General features: G+C 42.7%; 1 protein-coding gene across 1 annotated transcript; it reads left to right on the top strand.

Annotated features, from left to right (window-relative positions):
• The first annotated feature begins 3,152 nt into the window (after nt 1–3,152).
• On the top strand, nt 3,153–8,333 carry nell3 (NELL (neural EGFL like) family member 3). The gene is made up of 4 exons (XM_070853354.1): nt 3,153–3,807; nt 4,386–4,945; nt 5,380–5,446; nt 5,700–8,333. The coding sequence occupies exons 1-4, from the start codon at nt 3,153–3,155 to the stop codon at nt 7,226–7,228; spliced, it is 2,811 nt and encodes a 936-aa protein (XP_070709455.1). The 3' UTR covers nt 7,229–8,333.
• The last annotated feature ends 9,563 nt before the right edge of the window (nt 8,334–17,896 follow it).

The raw sequence follows: 17,896 nt of genomic DNA on the forward strand, positions 1-17,896 counted from the left end.
GATACCAGACTCCAGCTGAGCTCCAGTGGTCTAAAGTCTTCTAAAAATGCTGTGTTGCCTGTAGACAGATCCATAAATTTAGTATTATTTTCTTTACAACTTTTAAATAAAGCATACCTCCTCTTGGAGACTCAGAAATTGATGTTGCTTTCACTCATACTCAAGGGTTTTTTTCTTTGCTTAAAATCAGGAAGAATATCTTAAGACACTGGTGTGGTGCAACAAGGTCAGCTATCTTCAGGGGAACCAAGGAGAGTCAAGCTGTCAAGCTATGAATAGCCCCTGGCTCTTATCTGACCATGCAGACACAGATAGCTCTATTTATTTGCATTTCTCCTTGAGCCAACCTGGGAGGCCCGAAAAGCAAGATTTCACATCTTTTTTTTTTTATCTCATCTTACAGAGTCTCCATTATTATGCTTTTATTAACTTCCATCTACTGCTAACCTCTTTTTCAACTCCTTAATCTTTTTAAAAAGGAAAATATTGGTTTCCATTTGCATTATCTCGCTATTATTAGCACTTCTGTGTCCTATTTTCCCCCCCAAGATCTGCCTCAGCTCCAATGGGAAAGGCAGACCACCCCCTCTGTGGCAAAATCCTGTCATCATACAGTGAAGCTGAGCACCACAGGGGGAAACCAAATAACCTTGAACGCGTCCAAGAGCCTTTCATGACTCGTGATGTATTAAACAAACATTCGGGGTACAGGCATGTGTCCCAACTGCCCTCATTTCCTCCCCCTCTCAGTGGTTCACAAACAGATGGACACCAATGGCAGCCTCCCATTAGCTCCAAACGTCTCCTAAACGCTAGCGCGCTGGTGCCTCAGAGAACATTTCTCAAATAAATACACTGATTAATGATTGTGGAGTTCAGCAGCAACGAGACGGGTGATTTTTCTGCTTCGTTGTGTCTTTGCAGTCACTCTGCAGTCACTCAGGGTGGTCCAACATAGTGGATATGCTTAGAATGGCTATTTGTATGATTTAGCTCATACCTCACAGCATGGAGTCAAGAAACTGTAGATTGTTAATTTTTGGTGCATTTATCAAAGTTTGTGCGTAACAAACAGAGTAACAGCTGCAAATTTAAGCCTTTACAAGTTGCAAAATAAAGCCCTACTTAGAGTAGTATTTTGGTTTTAATCTATTACAGAACCCCAGATGTTAAGGTGTGAGATGTAAGAGGTGTAAGAGAAGGCATACTTTAAAGCCATTATTCTCTATGTGACACACCTCTAAAAACCTGTCTTCAGCTTTTCCGCACAAGAAAACGAGGTGATAATGACAAAACCAGTCCGCACCTTGCAAAACGATAAAGCATTTGTCAGATGTAGCATTGTAGGGCACAAAATGTCATAATGATGATGTGAAAAGTGAAGCATACATGAGTGCTGTAGTGCCCTCTGTTTGTACTCTGCTGTACTGTACATGTCTAACACCTCTTAACTCAGTGGGTGGTGTGGAGCAGTTCATGCTACCAACCTACACTTCTTATTTTCTTTGCAGAGCACTGACCCACGCTGCATGTTTACACCAGGAGACTAACAAAGACTTAGCTGGGTCTTTAATGTGTGTATGCAACTAATTTAGTTTTCCGCTCAGCCCCACTGCTCTGCTTGGCAGGATCAATCTGTTCAGTTGTTGAGAGTTGAGTTCAACAAGCAACGAAGTTGTGGTTTCGTTTTATTGATGTGTGTGAAACTTGCTTGTCTATGGAGGCCCATTTCTGTCGGAATAAATAAATACATTTAAAAAAATTTAAAATTTTAATTTTAATAAAAGAATTAATATTTTTTAAATGAAAAGTTTGACATCAAATCAGAAAAAGCAAATCGGAATTATGGGATAACAAATCAAACTTATGTCAAAATGATGAGCAATTAAGTCAAAAATGAACCGAATCGATAATCAAAGTCACAAATATGAGATAGAAAGTGAATATTATGATATACTAAGTTATTATTATGAGATAGCAGATATTAACTCAAGCTTTTTAGAAAAACGCTTTTAAGTCAAAAGTATTATTATTATTATTGTTAGGTTAAAATGATGAGACATTTAGCCAGAATTAGAACTAAAAATGAAGAGATTCAAAGTCAAGGTTATGAGATCGGTCACTTTTTTGACTTTCATCATCAAAGCATCTAATTTTTTCCGCCTTTTCTTTGTTTTCTTGGTGGAAATTGTCTTCCATAAATGCCAGACCTTGAAATAATCAAACAGAAGATTACATCAGAACCTGCCAGACTGCAAACATCCCACCACACATCAGCCTCCCACTGGACGTGTGGTAACGCTGAAGCACTAAAATCAGAGTATAGGAGAGCGTCCAAAAACCAGCTGTGGGTTTCACATTCCTGACTTCTGCCATAGGTCCCTGTAACAAAAGTTTGACCTCTGTTGGCTCTGTCTGTAAAGAGGGGCGCTCGCTGTTGACAGGGCCAGCATATCGTGAAGGACACTGGGCTGAGGACCAGCAGCTGTCTCAACATTCAGGATGTGCTAAACAAAAAGCACTGCCACTTTTCGCAACTGGGATGACCATAAGGTCATAGGAAAGTCAACAGTGAGCAAAATGAAAAGTGACAGTCACCAGGAAAAAGATGGCAGGACTGGAGAACATCATTCTAGCAACGCATGGACAAAACCCCCCCTTTGTTTTTACTTTTAACTTTAAAACCAAATCTGGTATTTCAGTGAATGTGATTTTGAAAATGTTTAATCCTGCCTTCTTTTATCTCAATGGGGGAATTCCTGTGCAGAGAACAGGGAAGGTGAAGGGTTAATTTGTGGCCGGGGAAACCTGATGCTAATTAAGTCTTAGGAATGCCACATACTGACATTGTAGTGCAGGAGCCCTCAGAGTGGGTCAGGCATGGAGAGAGCCAGCAGTAACGCGTGCGTCTAATGTTTTTATTCCTTACTGACAGTCGGAAAAGTGAGTCTAACCAAACCCTGGAGCTGAAGGTAATGTGTCATGAAGTACACATCAAGGGTCTCTGTGTCAAGTATGATGAAGTTTGTTTTCAGTTGTGACAGAGAGAAGATTTTTCCAGATTTATCTTTCCAGATTTATCATCTGGGAATCAGAAGCTTAACGTGCAATTTGTCTCTTTTGCAGGGGGAGAGAGATATAGCCGATGCAAAATGGTTTTAGTAACACCAGTGCTGTTGCTGTCTTGGGTATCACTGCAAGCTGTCGCAGAGATTTGCCGGGGAACGCACTGCTACGGCGCAGACACGGGCGATCCAAGACCGTGCACCGGAGCGCACTGTCCGGGGAGCAGATCCTCCAGACCGCCGCGCCAGTTTAACCCCACAGCGCACGGGAGATCGGCGCAGACGGTGGCCAGCCAACACCACGCGTACCCGAGCTCTCCAAGAGCAGCATCGGACGTCTATCCGGCTGCGCAGCCACATCGCGGACGGCACGGTGACAGCGGCGGCGGCGGCACACGGATAAGAGCGCCTGAAGTTTCACCTGCAGGGTGCGCCGATGCGGACTGCGCCGCTCTTGTGAAACAATTTCAGCCCACCAATGACACCCGAGACTGTAGAGGGATCGAGTGCAGACTGCCACTCAGGATACGGCCAAAGCCTCGAGCAAAGTCTTGTGTGGGAGAAGGATGTCTGGCCGGTTCAGAGGAGAGTGTCGCCTCTGCCGCCGCCAGCCAGCTTCCTCCTGTCCATCTGTCCGACAGAGCCGCACAGTTTCTGGGAGATTTTCCTGAGCTAGGATATCCGTCCCCGGAACTTGGCAGCGCGCCTTTGGGTGTCCAGCTCACATGTGACATCAAGCCAGGTCTGCTATCATCATCTTTGTCATCTAAAATGTTATCTGTTGTGTTTAAACTGTTAGAGGCTGATTAACTTTTTCAAAATGCCCTTCGTGCCACTGGGAGACATTTAAGATTCCGTGACAAGCTTCAAAAAAGTTGATGAATTATAATCTTGCAGTAAAAGCAGCATGCCTATAATTTAACCATGCATGATACTCTTTATTGACTTTAACCCCCTTTTCCCACCAGTGATCAGCAAAAGGGGATTAAGGTCTGAAAGAAAAGGAAGGTCTCTTTGTTGACCTTCAGCCCAAAATGATATCTGCAGAGCAACTAGAGCAGCTGAACTGGAAAAATGTCTCAGAGTCAATTGTGCAGAAAATGTAGGGTTCTTTGATGTTGGTCCATATAGGAAACTTTCATTGCACTTGCCATGGTTAGACCAATAAAATGGGTTCACTGGGTGTTCACACTTTGTTCCAGCATTATTTGCAGAAACCAGATGAATCAGTCTTAATCTCATTTAATCACTTCCCCCACTGCCTTATTTAACAATTTTTCTGTCTGATCCCATCTTTCATTCTGCATTACATCCTCTCAGGGGAGAATGAAGTTCCCTCAGAAGACGCCCTCATCTTGCACCTCCAGCTGTCCAAGGGGCAGGAGAAACTGGTGGAGGCTCTGCGAGCCCAGCAGGTGGTCATCCGGGACCTGCAGCAGAAGCTGGCTGACCAACAGGAGGCGCTACTGTCGCAGCAGAGGGAGATCCTGGAGCAGCAGCGCCGCATGTATGAGCAGATGGATGTGGTGAAGGCCCAGTACGGCCTCCTCTCAGACACCGTCAAACAGGTTTCCTTCCAGGGCTTGCAGGGCGAGCTGCAGAGCTACTTCGAGAGCCACCTGGCGGGTCTGCAGAGCCAGGCCCGCAGCCACCTGCAGAAGTCCTACGCTGTCCACAAAATGGACATGGACTCAAAAGTGATGGATGCAGTCGGAGAGGCTCATTTTCCTCAACCACTGCTGGGATGCCCTTCACCCTGTGGGCAGGAGGAGTTCTGTAATTTCCAGAGGGACCCACCTCGGTGTGAGAAGTGCACCATGTGTCCACCAGGCTTCTTTCTCATCTCCCAGTGTTCCCCTACTGCAGACAGGATGTGCCAGGTATTGCCCTTTAGAATACTTTCCTTTCTAGCTGTATTGTAAATACAGTTTTATTTTCATGATGGTGAGACTGATAAGTGCTCTATATTGGTCTTATCTGTGATGTGTGAAAACCGAACCACTAGTGTGACATGGTTGTATAGGTCATTGGTTTTCGCACATCTGTGAGTAGCACCCCAAACATAACGACAGCTAATCTGGAGTAAAAAAAGTTCACACTCTTGGGCCACCATGCCTGAAAATTCAACAAAAACATGGGTCCATGTCTATTTTTGTCATACAAAGATGATTCTTGAGGCACAAAATATCATTTATCTGCAGTTTTACGGCAAAAGCATCTTTATCAGCTTTCAAAAATACAGTTAAAGTTGACTGAACCCTATCAATAACATTCAAACTGTATCCATAATGATAAGAATTTATGTGGATTGCAGGACAGAGATGAATGCCTTGAATTACCAAACATTTGTGGAGAGCGGGTGAAGTGCCTTAATACTCCAGGTGAGTTCAACACATTACTCATTTTTTGATAATTGTGTGAAAAAACAATATTACCCCCTTTGTGTTTTTTCTTTCGAATGATTTTCCACCTCTCTATTCATATTTGATCGTATTTAGCTGCAATGCTGACTAACAGGAGCATTTTTCATACTGACAAAACAATCGATATGTACTGAATCACATGTCTGCAGAGCTGTTGGACCCTGCTCTTACTGCTTGGTTTTGTCATTCTCTCTGGTCTTGACCTGCACAGGGGGGTTCAGGTGTCTGGGAGTTTCTCAGAGGGAAGGAGTGATGGGCTTGTGTGGTCATGACTACTTCTACAACCAGGAGCTAGAGGAGTGCCAGGCTTGTTCCGACTGTGATGGAGAGCCTGTCGCTGTTCCCTGCTCAGCTATCAGTGACTCTGTCTGCGGCCAGCCTTCAGAGATCCAACTCTCCCGGTCTTGGGGGGGCAATGTTGCAGTTCCCTCTGCTCGGACCTCTGGCACCCACATCTTCTCTGGGCTTCAACTAAACATCCGAGGCAAAGAGAACACCGATCTGTTGTCCAACGAGGCAGGGCAGGTGACGTTCTTGCAGCACGGCCTGGTGTGGTTGGATCATAACTTTGCGATAAAGCACAGCTGCAGGAACTTCCTCCAGGTGGGAATGAGGCTCAATGGGAGCCAGGAGGAGGAGGGTCAGGACCTGAGTGGTGTTCGCATCGAACAGCCGGATGGGAAGTACTTCCAGGGTGTCAGCGTCAGCTGTGGAGTCGAGGTGGAGCCGAACCACACCTTCACTCTGCTGCTGAAGAGTCCGAACCAACACTGCAACCAGAGCAAGGATCTTCACGTCTATGATATCTCCACTCCCTCTCTCAGCCTGCTCTGGCTGTCGCATGATACAGGTGCCGTTGCTATGACAGCTCAGATGTCCCTGTTGGCGCACTACCAGACCAGCTACCGCCCAACTTTCCGCATGACCTCAGTTTCGGACCCGTATATGATCATTCTAACCCATGACAACCGAGGTGTGCGCTTCACAGAGAGCGGTGTTGTAAAGTTCGTTCTCCAACAGGCGCTCTACTCTATGGGCCACACCTGCATTCGAGAGGGTTTCTCCCTGATCGCCTACACCAACCACAACGGGACTGGCCAGGAGGCAATGCAAGCCTTCAAGACGGGCGTCAACTACAGGGACACCTCTATCACCCTCTCTGGTGCCATGAGCGTGGACAGCGGGGACACGCTTAGCTTTGAGATCACCTCATCGTCCCAGTGCAACATCCGCTACTTTGGAGACAGCTCTGGGATCAGTATGCTGAGCCTGATCTGGATTCCCTCAGCAGTCTCATCAGCCCTGACTGCTACGGTTTCCAAGACTGGTCTGCCCTTTGGAGCAGTGAGGAATAAAGCGCTGTTATTCCAGCAGATCAGCCCGGATACGCCGCAGGTTCATTTGGCTCGCTCAGGGGAGCCAAACAACCGTAAGAACTTTATATTCCACGAGAAAGGGACGGCGAACATAGCCCTTAACCTGAAGCTGATACACTCTTGCAATATCATAAAACTCACTTTGCAGCGAGGGGGTCAGGGCGGGCAGGCAGGTCCTGTGGCTCAGCAGGTGTCTGGATATATGCCTGAAGGGAGCCAGTGGGCCAGTATTGGGGTGAGGGCCTCATTTCAGGTCCAGAACGGCACAGCTGTCTATGTTACTCTGGACTGTATCCGCGGACGAGTTAACCAGATAACACACGAGGGCGGCACTAACATTTCAATCCTCTGGGTTGCAGTGTGATCCAAGACGGGCCTTTGTCATCAGTATACTTTGAGGAAAAAAAGACAGTTTTGCACAATATTGAATTGCAGCGCAGATTCAACAATTCACCAAATTAAGGAAAAATACTGGTTGATGAAAAACAATGTTATTCATCTATTCTGTTTGTTTCATCGCCTGTTTAGACTTCTATTAAGAGATCTCTTTTGGGTATAATTTACATACTGTAAGTACTGCTTTAGCTTGAAGTACTTCGGCTGGTTGAGCAGTGACCAATTCTTCACGGAATGTGTTTGTGTGTTTGTACAGTATGTATGAGTGTGTACATACATGTGCAGTGGTGCTTATAAATGTATGTGTGTATGTATGTGGTTATGTGTACACACACATTGGCATGCCTACTTTTGCGTGTGTGTCATATAACATGTTTATTACTTGCGTACTGTATGTAACAAACATTTTTGTACTATATCACTAGGCATTTAAAACAATAGCTTGGTATTTTGGGAAATAACGCTTATTTGCTGTCTGGAGGAGATTTAAATGAAAGGATCAATACCACACTCGGCAGACGTTAGCTTAGCTTAGCATAAAGACTGGGAAAGGGGAAACAGCTAGCCTGACTGTCCAAAGGGAACAAAAATGCCCACCAGCACCTCCAAAACTTAAAATTAACATGTTCTATCCTGTTTGTTCCATCTGTGCAAAAACTGCAGTGCAAAAACAATTGCCATTTTATGTTTTGGGGTTTTGAGGTTATGCGGTGCTGTGTTTCTTGGCCAAGACCAGTAACTTCCTGGAGCCTACACTGGCTCCCTGACAAACGCTTCAAGAAATATTCACTCCTAAAATGGTGACTTTTTGTTTTTGGTTGGAGGATGTTCTAGCCTTCCCACAGCTGTTTCTCCCTGTTTCCAGTCTTTGTGCTAAGCTAAGCAAACCGACTGCTCTTGTTTATGCCATATTTACCACACAGAGATGAGAGCGGTATCGATCCTTTCATCTAACCCATGCCACAAAGCCAATATAGAATTTTCCAAAATGTCAAAGTATTCCTTTAGTGCTCTGAAGACTTTGTCATGAAAGAGTTATACACAAATGATATGTAGTAAACTTTCAGTAAGCAGGAGTTGGTATTTGTTGATGTTTTTGATGATATTTATTTCCCTTTTATGAAACAGACTTTTGCATTTACACTATAAAACCCTCACATGAGTCAGACATGAGAAAAATAGTATAAAAAGTATATATAGTGAAGCACTGAGTAGGCAGTGTCAATATTCAAATACACGCAGTGATAGCCTCTATCATATGTTTATTTGCACATGTTTAGTTTAACATAGTATTATGGAATGTGCAAACATCATACTTGGTTACTCTTTTCCCTAAATGCTGTTTCCCTGTGAGGAACTGCCCATGCATATCATTCCTAATTGCCTCTGTGTGTGTTCTGTCCTCTAAACAATTAGACATAATTAAGTGTTTTAGGGAGTTGGCAGCAAAGCAGCCACTGAAATTCTTCTGCTTTATTCTCACTTCATTATGTCAAGTGATTTTTTTTTTTTTTTCTGTGGTTGTGCTCCCTGCACATCTTGTGGGACATCAGTGCATGCATACTTCTTCAACACCAAATAAAATGTACATATATTTTGCCAGAAAAGACATTTCTCTAGTTTGTAAAAGCTACATTGTCTCAGCTGGTTTTATTAAAAAGAAAATGAACTTCATGGGGAAAAAAGGCCCTAATAGTTTCATCAACAATCAGGAATGAAAGATATTTCACAGTTTTGTTGGACTAAACTTTTCCATTTGACCTTTCATGTGACCTTATTTCCAATATCTTGGCAATCAACATTTCACAGTGAACAGCTATTATTTTCCATTAAGTTAAAGGGTAAAAGTTTACCATTCAGACGTTACTCATCCCATTAATCTCAAACATACTGAACCTATTTGAGAGCAACCTTATTGAGCAGCTAAGGTGCCAAAATTGCAGACTTAATACCTGGAAAATCATACACTGTATTTTCCACCCAATTGGTCTTAATCAAGTTCAAATTATTCTTCCATCTATTACCTTTAGGAGAGCTGTTCTTCAGTTTAAACATAACAAATAACCTGTGAGTCAATGAGAGAGAGAGAGAGAGAGAAAAAAGGTCTGGCTGAGAGAAACAATCAAATGTTTCTGTCGGTTGCCTGAATTGAAAACAGGTGTTTCGGTGGAGTGGTGCTCCAGATGTCTGACGCTGTAGATCAAATGAGACCCACAGCACTTGAAGAGTTTCAGAGACTTCAGAGAGAGAAACTGCGACAGAGAAGCAGAACAGGAAGAGGAAAAAAAACGGAAAAAAAGGGAGCATGTGTATTGAAAACTTTGTGTTTGAAGCTGCTATAATCGTTATTTTCTAGATCAACAATGGATCAGATGATTACATCTAATGTCTAATGCCACACAGAGTCATCAGCTAACTCCCTCCTCCTAGCCTCCTTAGAGTTTTATTTGGGTTTTACAGTTCGCAAATTCCACTTTCATCCCACTCTCACCAACTTCATTTCTACTGTTTCCAGCAAAAAAGCTCTGATAAGCTCACTTTAGGCTACCTGCTTAGCACCAAATGGCAGACAGACGAGGCCGCAGTGTCAAACGTCTAGCAGCTATGGTAAAGAGCCAGATGTTTTCTCCTGGAGTGGGTGGAGACCAGAGCGAAAAGGAGAGGATGAACTTACATTCATCAAGTGGCCGGAAACATGACTCCAGACTCTGGGGGATGGCACGCTGGTGAGGTGAGGTGAGAGGTGAGACAGGTGAGATCCATCACCCACTTTCTTATAATCACCAACAGCTTATTAACCACCCACCCCATAGTTCACAGACAGCACACATTTTGCATGCCTGATTAGCAGAGCTAGAAGCATACACTGATCACTGCTCTGACCAACAGCGCAAATTAGAAATTACTGTCTATAATTACTTTGCTGGGACATTAGTCTGTATAACTGCATAAGATGGTAGCAGCTTTATACAATTCTAATTAAAAACCTGAGCAGTTATTCCATAATTTAAACAGTTAAAATGTACAATCACAGATTTTTTGTCATTTGGGGACAGTAGGAAGAAGCTCTGAAAACACAAAACTGATATATTATCATCTTTTATGACTTAGCATTCCTTTGGAAACTCCTTATTATAACTGCTGCTTAATGAGGTGCATCCACATTTAATCATGCAGGGTAGCATTCATGTTAATCTTCCAAACATGCACATGAAACCAAGAGTAAAAGTAAAAGACTGGCACGGATCAGATGCCTCAAATTCAATTCCTAAATGTTGTGATGAAAAAAAAACACAAAAGGTGCAAAGCAGTTTGAAGGGGCTGCAGACTTGCATGCCAGTGTGTCTGTGGTGAAACAGAGAGACATCATTCATCACTGCAGTGCATCTGTTGTGAGTTTATTTGCTTTCTGAGGGTTTTTGTGTTTGGATTTCACTTAAACAGTCAATGGCATGCGAGGAAGTTACTTCAACACAACAGAAATCTCTGATCATTGCAAAAGCTGTTTCAACAACCAAACTATCCAATAGATCCAATATTGCTCCTTTTTATGTTTAGAAAGTATTTAACTTAATACTATAAATGTGTGGCTGCATCATTTGTTAACGTTTGCTGGAAAAAATGCGACATGGTATCATGTTAATAGACATATCAGTCGCAGTGATTTGTGGTCGAGGTGAACACCCTCCTAACCCAAACCTGGCCCCAGTCTGCTCCGGTGTTGACTTTAAAAGGACAAAGAAGGAGACAGGCTTGCTTTAATCAGAAGCGGATGTTACTGTAGGAGCCAAGGCCTCCTTGTCTACAGGGAAATGTTTAGACCATGTGGTCAGGTTTGATGCTGCAGTCCTCCGCACACTGCCTTACAGTGATGCTCGACTGTGGATTTATGAGGCGCGAAGGAAGTTTGTAATGATGTCGTGATTTTTTATCCAGCTTGTTGGTCCCTTCTGAGAATGAATCACACTAAATAGTCTAAATATGGAAGTTAAATCCTTTGTGAGTTTCAAATGTCTTCATTCTGAAAGTTTTTGCCTATGACACAGAGTTATTAAAGTTATTTTAACGTTGGGTACTAATTTTTGTGTTTTTAGTATGTTTTTATGTATTACTGAACATTTTGTATAGTTGTGGTTATATTCAAAACAAAGTTCCTCTTTTTGTTTTGCTGTTATGCCAAAAACCTTAAACCATGTGCATGATTCAGACGGATTACATCAAGTGGATTAGTTCCTTTAGACAGGAAAGTCGCTGATGTCATTTGTGTCTGAATAGAAGAGATTTTACGTTCAAGTCAAAGAATGAGGTACATCATTCATTTGGTGAGATTCCAGGTGACGTTTGCTCTAAGAGCTTTTAGAAAAAAGTGTTACTGTAAACTGGTGTGGCTTATTTTGCTCTTAATAGCCAAAATGTTTCAAGATGCTCCAAACAGATCAGAGTCTGCAGCCACGCTTGGAGCTCTGTAAGGCTCTGTGCTAACATGCTGGCTAAAGTTTATCATGTTCAGATTCTGACGTGTTAGCATGCAATTACATTTTCTAATAAGCACCAAACATTCATGTCAACACGTTGCAGCATCTGGTTTGTCTTCCAAAACAAAGATGGCTGAGAAACATTTCAGCATTTTATGAATTTTGAACAAGACGTCAGAAGTCAGGTGATCTTTGTCGCCATAGTAACAGTTGTTAGGTGACCTCATCATGGCAACAATATTAAACACATGGTTAATGTTGTGATCATTTGAAAGCGTTCGGTTTTAGTACCAAAACTACCTCTAATAAATAAATGAATAAATAAATGTGTATGTTAGTTACGTAAGTTAACTAATTTAAGAAGAAGTTAATGATTGGCTTCACATGAGATACCAGCAGTGGTCTCCTGCGTGTGTTTGACCCATCCAACCACCTCCACCTCCTCCCTACGCAGACTTTTCTCACTCTTTATACAGCTCATCAAAACATTGGGCTAAAGGGGCACATCCAGAAATGACACTAGAGGGGTCCTAACAGCCTCATAGAGCATCATAGGGCCACTGACCAAGCTGCTGTGTTTGATGCACTGGGAGTGAAAACTGGTCGACAAGGATGTCATTTCTGCAGGTATTTGGTCATGAATCAAAGTATTGGACAAATACTAATAATATATTTTGACCTGATGATGGTTCTAGACCAGGGGTGTCCAAACTTTTTTCACTGAGGGCCACATACAGAAAAACATACAAAGGGCTGGGCCACTCACTAGAAGTGAGCTATGCTGCTAACTTTAATCCACTAGAGGTGATGTATATCTCCTCACCTCTGGTGGATTAAAGTTGGCAAAATCAATCAAATGTAGGTAAATTCTGCTTGATAACTGAATATGATTCAAGAAAAAAAACAGCCTTTCCATTAGTGGGCTTTCATTTATTAGCTGTGGTCCAAGCTGGTCTTGTTCAGTGTGTTCAGGTGATCAGTGGGATCCACTAAACATGCCAACCAGAGAAGGTCACTGAGCTCATGAAGAGTCCTGCTCTCTGCAAAACTGGTCCATTTCTGATCTCAGGGAATAAAACCGCTGCGGCACAGAGCCACGACTTAGCTTGAAATAGCCTGTGTTAGAGCCCTGGTGCTCGAATTAACAGCCTTACCTCGACTTTCTTGCCCCTCGGCGGACACCGTAGAGGCCAGTCCTTTGCGCGCGCCTGTCCCAGCTGGAGCCCCATCCGTCGTACCTCCACACAGCTCGTCCCATGTAAGTCCTATCATGCACACTGCATCGTAAACCGCGTCTGAAACTTTCTACACTAACTTGCTCTCTTACGTTCCTTAATTCTGCCATTTTGTGTCACCTGTAGCACATTTCTTCTTCTATTACTCATTTTATAGAGAAGCTGCCTCGTTTAAGACAGTTACTCCACCTAGCGGTGAGACTGAGAAGTACAACACAGTCCTGCACAGGTTGCAGCATCTGGTTTGTCTTCCAAAACAAAGATGGCTGAGAAACATTTCAGCATTTTATGAATTTTGAACAAGACGTCAGAAATCAGGTGATCTTTGTCGCCATAGTAACAGTTGTTAGGTGACCTCATCATGGCAACAATATTAAACACACGGTTAAAGTTAGTACTAACAGCCTCACAGAGCATCATAGGGCCACTGACCAAGCTGCTGTGTTTGATGCACTGGGAGTGAATCAAAGTATTGGACAAATTATATTTTGACCTGATGATGGTTCTAGACGGAAAGTCATTGGATCACCAAAGACATTGTGGTTTCTCCTGAGGGGAAACATTGATGTCTGCACCAAACAGAAATCCATCCAACAGCTGACCTGCTATTTTACTCACAAAACCACAAATGTCAACCTCATGGTGGAACTGAAAGAAAAGTCACGGGGATCACCAAAATCATTGTGATACATCCTCTGCCAATGTCTGTTCAGAATTTCATGGCAATTCTTTAAATAGTTTGAGATATTTCATTCTGGAAAGACCTACAGACTTTGGCATTCATAAAACCAAGCTGCTAGTGTGGCTAAAATGGTGTTTCCTTGTGTCTCAAATCAAGTTTAACTCTGAGATTATCTCTACATCAGCTGCTTTTGAGAGAAGTTTGTCCTACTAAAAGTCCAACATGTGAATTATTCAGAAGTGTCTGTGCTTAAGTGCAAAACTACTGCAGGCTTATATCTGTATATATATTGTTCTCAGTGTTCATTTCATCATGAATTCTCCATCATCCTCCCTTTCTTGCACATCCACTCATCTGTCGCAATCTCCTCCCCTCCTTCGTCCATCTGTGCTGGTGTTTTTCTCCTCATTAGAGAGGTTACTGATGCATGAGGGAATGGGCTGGCAGGTCAGTAGCCACAAACACAAAGTGGGATTCATATTGAACGGCCTGTAAAAAGTTTCTCGCTCTGACAAACATGAAAAAGTTGACCACCAAGCTCTTTAAATTCCTGAGATTTTCTTTGTCATTGAAAAGGAAAAGAATCTATCAAGGAAGGTAGTTTTCTTCATAGTTTAGCACAAGTAATACTTGCTTTTTATAGTATATTTTGACCAGTTGAAACCAATTCTGGCATTGGAAATAATCATGCTGGACATGCTGTATCTCCCTTTTACAGACTTGGCAAGGGCTCTGCATAGTTCCCTCCAGTGTCTGGTAAATTCCCTGATCACCAGGAATGCAGCATTTAATTTTCTTGTTCTTTTGCTGACCTTAATCATCCCTGCGTCAAGGGCAATCTGAAACTCCAGAGCCTTGGGGATCAGTCAGTCTGGGTGTGGAAATAAATACCTGTGTGTGTGTGTGTGTGTGTGTGTGTGTGTGTGTGTACACAATATACACATGTAGGGAGTGAGGCCTGTCTTGCTGTCTTCATGAAGAGGCCATTTAAAGCGCTGATGATGAATAATAGGTTGGCTGAATGTGAGCGAGTGAGTCCCTCTGGTGTATATTTAAATGGCGGAGAGATGCTCTCTCACTCATATCAACTCCCTGGTGGTCCGTGAGGTTAATTGCTTTCTCCTGCAGGCGCTTACAGATTAACTATCTCACTGAATGCATCCATACAAATGACTCTGCATATACCACAATAAGTTGAGCGCAGTGGCGTGTGTGTGTGTGTGTGTGTGTGTGTGTGTGCGCGCGGTGCTTTGCAACAGAACATAGTGTATGCTTAGGTAGCAGGCAGGGTCAGAGAGGCTAATGAGTACGACTGACTTTGACTAACAAAATGGCCTCAGCTGACTATCTTCGGCTTAAATTGTGTGCAATAAAAGTGTAATAGTCCAGCATTTACACTATTGAAATGGATGCAACCCAGCAGGCATGGATTTGTTTGCAGGTGAAAAGCAATCTCCTAACTAGACTGAATTCAGTTGAAAAGCAGTAAGTCCTGTGCAGTTCCAGTTATTTACAGCTTTGGTCTTGTTTTGTAGTTTTGTCTGTCATAAATTTGAAATAATTGTTAAGATCTGGGAACGTGGAGACATTTCAGACTGGACAAAAAGCTAAACTATCAGTGCCCCTATGCATTACACCCATGTTGGAAAATAGAACAGAATAAGAACTGATATCCAGTATAAAGAGGTATTTCCTATATAGCTTTTGTGGTCATTTATTTTGGTATTGATTTAAAGTCATTGCCTCACATTACATGGAGGCTATTGTGAAAATAAATCCTGTCTTTTTGAGCTTGCATGCAGCAGACGTACACCGTTACAGGCCTGCAAGAGAGATTTGCCTTTTTATTAAGTGGAACCATGAAAACTGTTTTCTACTTTTAGATAAATCAATTTTAAGTGTTTTGGTTGCCCAATACTCATCTTAAGTTTGGTTATTTCATAGTTTCTATGCCTTTATCATTCCTTTACCTTAACCTGTAGTTACCATGTGCAGATGCATGAAATCTTGCAAAAAATTGGAGAATTTTATGTTAAATGTTTTAAATTAATAAAATGTTGGCCACTGAGCATAATTCTGGGTTTTGAAGAATCATCCAGTATCAACATACTTAAAATAAGTGCAGTCAGATGATTCACAGGTTGTGAACAAGCTAACACTTCACCTGAATGTTTACAGTCATTTTTAGAGCTAACACCAAAACTAATTATTCCCCTTTGTACATGAAAACCGTGTGCATGCACACAGAACAGTAGGTGAACCGGGAGTTGGTCGTAAAGTGTGATGGAACTGCTGCCTGCTGGGCCTCGAAACAACGTTATGAGCGCAATGAGAGTGAATCAAAACAGTAAAGTTGCCGGCCATGAAACCAAAACAAGGAGCACATTGAAACGCTTTGGGTTGAGTTGGGTTATAATTCTGTGTGAATTCATCACTATAACTGACAGTTTTCATATTAAGCACTGTCTTTTAATGCATCGCTGATCAGAGCAGCTTTAAGAATAGAACACCTATAAAACAACAAGTCATTGCTTAGTGCCAAACTCCTCAACATATAGAGTAAAAAAATGTCTTTGCAACTTCTTTCAACCAAGCATGCGGCCTCTCCCCTAAGGTGACCGGGGTGTCATGTGTTAGCTGAGCAGTGTCAGAGTGAAACCAGACACTAACAAATGACCTACCAGCTTCTGGGTTGACATCAGGGCAGTGGCAGAGTTCAGGAAAGGTACAGCTCAGAAGGCTGGGAGGTGAACGAACGCCACCAGTTCCAACAGACACCAACATCTGGCTTGGCTTAGCCGCCCTACACACACACACACACACACACACGCACACACACACACACACTCTCTGTTTTCAGGAAAGACTTCAGTCGTTTATAGAAGCATGAGAATCCTTTTGGCCTGTCTGTCAAAATGCTTTGGTAAGCCTTTCTCAAGCCAGCCACCCTGATTTTACCATCTGTAGGTTTGCTCATAAATCACTGCCACTTTGAGAAAAGAGTAACTTCTTAGACTTAAACTTCATGACATGTTTGCTACATCTCTCCCCTCTGCAACCCGTGTGTTTGGATAGAGCGGCTCTTCTCTTCTTTGTGTAATCACATGTAGGATTAGAGTGTTGGGGCTTTACAAGGCCCGTGATGTGCTCCACATGGTCGGGGTTTCTGCAAACACTGAGCAGATCATCCAGGTGACGCTGGCGATAAACTGCTCATATGGGACATCTGTGATCATTGAGAGGAAGGATCCTTGCAGGGTGGATCTCAGGGAAAATGAGCAGACCTGGTCATTTAGACATTATTCTGATTATTCTTTGAGTTCATTTTGAATCTGTTACGGTAGGGGTGCTAATATTTACACTCGGTGGAGGACTGAGTCACGACTGTCAGAGAGATAAGACAGAGCCTGCGGAGGCTGTGTGTCAAGGTTGATTGAAATTAATTTAGTTTCATGACACTAGGATCCAAAATGTGATGTCAAGAGTACACAAAGGTAATGCCTTGATGATAATTAATGGAGGATGAGCTGCCAAGTCATTTTGTCTCTTTGTGGCTCTGCAGCGAGAAGAGTGGATTGTTAAACTTCCCATGTGGGCTGTGAGTGAGGATAGCTCACATAATGACTTGATGTGCATGCTGTATGTCCGAGGCTGTGGCCAATACTTTATGTGTCAGTGCATTTGTGTGGGTGTTAAGTCCTAACTGTGTTTTTACACAGCACATATGCAACTTGAAAGACTTTCGCAGGGTTAAAGTCATTATAGCTACCAAACCGTTCTTCTGAGATCATTCTCATTTATCTTCTATCTCTGCTTTAACCAGAATTCCTCTTTTGCAGTTAGCTAAATTAGCCATGCTTCCTTCCAAAAACACTGCAACATGGTAGCCACAACCGGCCAACAGTAGAGCTACACAGGAATAACATTAGACACAGTTGTCAACCAGATTACATACTAAAATCATGTCTACAAAGAGCCCAAACAGTGAGAGACTGCTAAGATCTGCAGCAGCAAAGATGAAGAATAACCAGCTTTTTCCTTTTACTATACATTCTCCTGCTGTGGATTGATCCAGTGTTGGAGATTGATCAATGACTGCATTTACCTATCTGGTACCTCGTCATGCAGAACCCCTCGCACTGCTGTTTGGAAACAGTTAACTAACAGAATGATTACATGACATATTTGTAATGTTAAAACCATCCATTTCCTCTGAGCGCCTTAATTCGGAGCCAGCTGATAGT

The sequence above is a fragment of the Pempheris klunzingeri genome, chromosome 21, assembly GCF_042242105.1.
Source record: "Pempheris klunzingeri isolate RE-2024b chromosome 21, fPemKlu1.hap1, whole genome shotgun sequence".
NCBI classification, from domain to species: domain Eukaryota; kingdom Metazoa; phylum Chordata; class Actinopteri; order Acropomatiformes; family Pempheridae; genus Pempheris; species Pempheris klunzingeri.